Source organism: Sinocyclocheilus rhinocerous, unplaced genomic scaffold (assembly GCF_001515625.1).
Source record: "Sinocyclocheilus rhinocerous isolate Xijiao unplaced genomic scaffold, SAMN03320098_v1.1 scaffold2050, whole genome shotgun sequence".
NCBI classification, from domain to species: domain Eukaryota; kingdom Metazoa; phylum Chordata; class Actinopteri; order Cypriniformes; family Cyprinidae; genus Sinocyclocheilus; species Sinocyclocheilus rhinocerous.
Window position 1 is genome coordinate 210,785 of NW_015661574.1, and position 3,745 is coordinate 214,529.

A 3,745-nucleotide genomic window follows, 5' to 3' on the forward strand; every position below is an offset into this window, starting at 1 on the left:
CCTTGACATCAGGATTAGGCATAAAATAATGCATGAAAACTGCTTTGAATTAAGCAAACAGTTGTAACCTGGTTCAGAGGAACATAGGAATCATGACTGTGTTGCAGTTTTACTGGTGATTAATGGATAATACAAGACTTCTTCACCTTACAGATGGTTGTCAAAAGTTTAAATCCTACAAAATGCACGAAAGTGTGACATGCTATTTTTGGAATCAGGTGTACCGTTTAAATCTGGATAAAAAATATCGATATCTCTATATTAAAGGTGCAATAGGCGATTGTCTTCAGAAACATTTGTTGTCCGAGCGTTTTAATATGCTTTCCTACCTGCCTGTCAACGTATGTATTAGCATACCTCTGCGCACCCAGTTCGCGCAGACAGGATACTCATCAGCGCGTTCACGCACGCTGTGCAGACAGAGCGAGGATGGCAGACAAACATCAACAACCCGATCTTCCTTCTTGGTATTGTAGTACCTTTAAAGATTTCTCACCGGTGAATGACACATGATGTAGCCCATGGGTTAATGCAGTCCTCGCGCCAGCTCGTTAGAAGTGAGCTACGTGCATGAACTGTGTTCCGATCGATATGATCCCTACACAGAGTTCATTGCTCCCTACTCCCTGAGCAGGGGAAATCCGTTTAAGTTTACTTCACTTCGGAACATCTTTCAGTGCTATCAGGCTAAAGTTAGCATTTTCCAAGATCTCCTATTGTACCTTTAATGCTTACTGGAGACGCGAACTGTTTCAAACGATTCAGTCCGATTTGGTGAACTGGTTTAACCGGTTCACTAAGAAGAACCGGTTAAATCTAACGATTCGTTCGCGAACCGGACATCCTTGCTTTGTGCTGATTCACTGACAGCAAAATTACTAACTCAGACGCTGTCATTTTTTGTTTTAATGTAACAGGCAGATGGTGTCTTTGACAACTACAGTTACTTTTAAAGCATCAGGTGGAAGTTGACAAAACGTTGAATGACTTCAATAACTCTTGACAGACTTTTCAGGAAAATCGTCATTTGGCGTTGTTGACCATATCCATATCCAACGCCAAACTGCTTGTGATCACCTGAACTTTGCAGTCCTAGCAGTTTTTCTTGAAATGGCGTCCTAACGCTGCGCTCATGCGGGAACTGTTGAAAAAGCAACGAGTCGCAGCACAACTCTGAAAGACGTCCGTCTAGTGCGTGTTTACACAAGAATTAATAAATTAAAAGGAAATTAAGGAATTTGAGTAAATTAAAATAGTCTTCACGTATGAATTTTGTAGGAAAAAAAATAAAAAGATTAAAGAATAGCCATTTATAAGATTCTTATTTATATACACACACATTTCTGCTATCTCAATTTGTAAAAGACCTATGGAATTGGTAATCTTGAAAATATATAGGTTATATATATGAATTGAAAACTTGAATATATGACCTATACCAGAAAATAAGTTAGATGCATTGACCAAAGGTCAGTAATAGTGCTTTTCATGTGGCCATTCTTAAACCATGTTTGAAGATGTTAACAAAAAGCCCTAGTTCAAGAAAAGGTATAGAGACAGCCCAATATTTAAACTCTTTCTCCTTTAGTTCAGGACAACTTAAATGAGTCTTTGCTTGGGTAGCATGTTTTAATCTATAAGAGCAAACCAGTAGTAGGCCTACCATTTGCACCAACATGATTTTTTTATTAATAGGTTGTATGTCCATTTATTACAGACTATTTTGTTTACCGATTTGGAACAGTATTCTGCAACTTAAACTTGGTAGTGTTGCCATGGTCAAACATTTGATTTGACCGTCTACTTCCTAACATTCTTAAATGATTGGATTACACAGCACAATTCAGTAGGGTGAGAAAATGGCTTAAGAGTCTAAACTCTTTAACAATGCTCTTCAGAACAGAACTATTGCTTGGGCCTTTGGTTAAACCACATTTTGTTCTTGCTTGCATGAGATCCCATGTGCACAAACATACAGACTCTCAGTTTTCTACAGCAGTAGATTTAATATTTATCCATTTACAGGTCAAGTAGATAGAGCACAGAATTTGTACACATACTTGTAACACTCGACATGAGCCATGTTCACACCTGTAGCATTACTCAAATTTAGCTTCAAATACAGTAAAGTGACTTGCATCTCAAAAGAAAATGGTTCACTGCATGAAAATAAAATGTTAACTTCTGATAGATTAGTGCATTCCAAGATAGCTTAACTTCGATAGAAGAAACTTTCTACAACATAGTGGCAGTGTTCCAGACTAAAGTGACTTGAAAAATGAAAACTGAGCAAGTGTTCATAAAGAAAGCCATATATTAAAGTTCTAATTGCATTACAATATTTAATAAAAACAAACAGTAGAATTAAAAACAGCATGACAAATTAAAAGAAACAAAGTAGGCCAACTACTGGCATTACACAGTCCAGTGGCCTTACACTAGGGGATAGGTGGCAGCTGTCGCAATGCCACAATGGTTCTGTCGGTCCTTAGCCATGTAGATGTAGCCTTTGTCACCCCATTTCTCAGTCCAGCTAAAGATACAGAAGTTTAAAAACCATGCAAATGAGGTTGTGCCTTCAAAGTTATTGAAAAATCTGAATTGATTGCATAATTAAAAGAACACCAGAGCCAAGTCATACCTGTTCTTCACAATCCAGTATTTTTTCCCAGCAACATCAGCACCCTCATAACCATAACCAACCACCAGAACTCCATGGTCAAGTTCTTCACTGCTGCACTCCTTCTCATAATAGATGCCTACAGTAGAACGTTAGAAATGAGTTCAAGACTTTCAGTCTGCTTCAGGTTTAAAGACAAGCCATGTAGTTTTGTAATATAGTGCATACAAGTTTTAGAAGAAAACTCAAATGATAAAATTAGACCATTTACACAGCTCAGGGATAAAATCACTCACCAGACTGATAGAACTGGAAGGATTCATGACCAGCATCAATGGCAACAGCTATAGGACCCACGGCAGCAACAGCCTTCATTAGAGCATGTTCTTTACCACTGGGAACGTCCACAAAACCAGTGTCATTAGCAGCATTATAACGGGGGTCATAGCGGCATGGCTGATCATCCTGCATTAAAAACAAATTTTAAAAAATTAAAAGTACATTACATGTTAGGTTACGGAATACTCAATCATACAGGGTTCAAATGGGAGCAAACCCTTAAGAATGACAGCCATAATAGATTCATTAGCATCTGCAAGTCAGAGCACACAACTGATTTTTACTTTTGCAAGGTAGGGATACGACTCCTCTGAATCCAGCCCATTGTTGTCCTGAACATACTGGAAGGCCTGGTCCATGAGGCCTCCATCACAGCCATGATTGCCCTCCGGCCTGGAACAGTCCACCAAGTTTTGCTCACTCAGAGAAACCAGCTTTCCAGTTTTGCGGAAAAGCTGACCCTCCAAGGCACCTGTTGAGCTAAAAGCCCAGCAAGATCCACAATGTTTCTAGGATCACAAAACAGGATTTTGTTACCAAACAGTAAAGCAATGCATGCAGATTTAAAACATCACCAGATATAGGATAAACACAAGCTCCAGGAACTAGTTTGATAAACTGCTTACTTGGTCTTTGATAGGAGTAACATAGCCCTTCTCTCTCCAGTCAACCTGTTGTGGGGCTTCAAAAAAGCTGGGTTCCATGAACAATGAGCCTTTTGATTTCCGGCTGGGGTCATGATTGTAACCATTCATCGCCTGTCTGAACTCCTCATTTGTCTAAAAA

General features: G+C 39.0%; 1 protein-coding gene across 1 annotated transcript in view; it reads right to left on the reverse strand.

Annotated features, from left to right (window-relative positions):
* Positions 1-1,986: 1,986 nt before the first annotated feature.
* LOC107726378 (cathepsin L1-like) overlaps positions 1,987-3,745 on the reverse strand; it is a 2,233-nt gene continuing 474 nt past the window's right edge. Inside the window, exons 3-7 of the mRNA XM_016535933.1 lie at positions 3,586-3,738; positions 3,244-3,468; positions 2,917-3,085; positions 2,642-2,759; positions 1,987-2,533 (exon numbers count right to left, since the gene is read on the reverse strand). Of these exons, the coding sequence (XP_016391419.1) occupies positions 2,434-2,533; positions 2,642-2,759; positions 2,917-3,085; positions 3,244-3,468; positions 3,586-3,738 (765 nt within the window). The 3' untranslated portion in view covers positions 1,987-2,433. The remainder of the gene's footprint in view (positions 2,534-2,641; positions 2,760-2,916; positions 3,086-3,243; positions 3,469-3,585; positions 3,739-3,745) is intronic.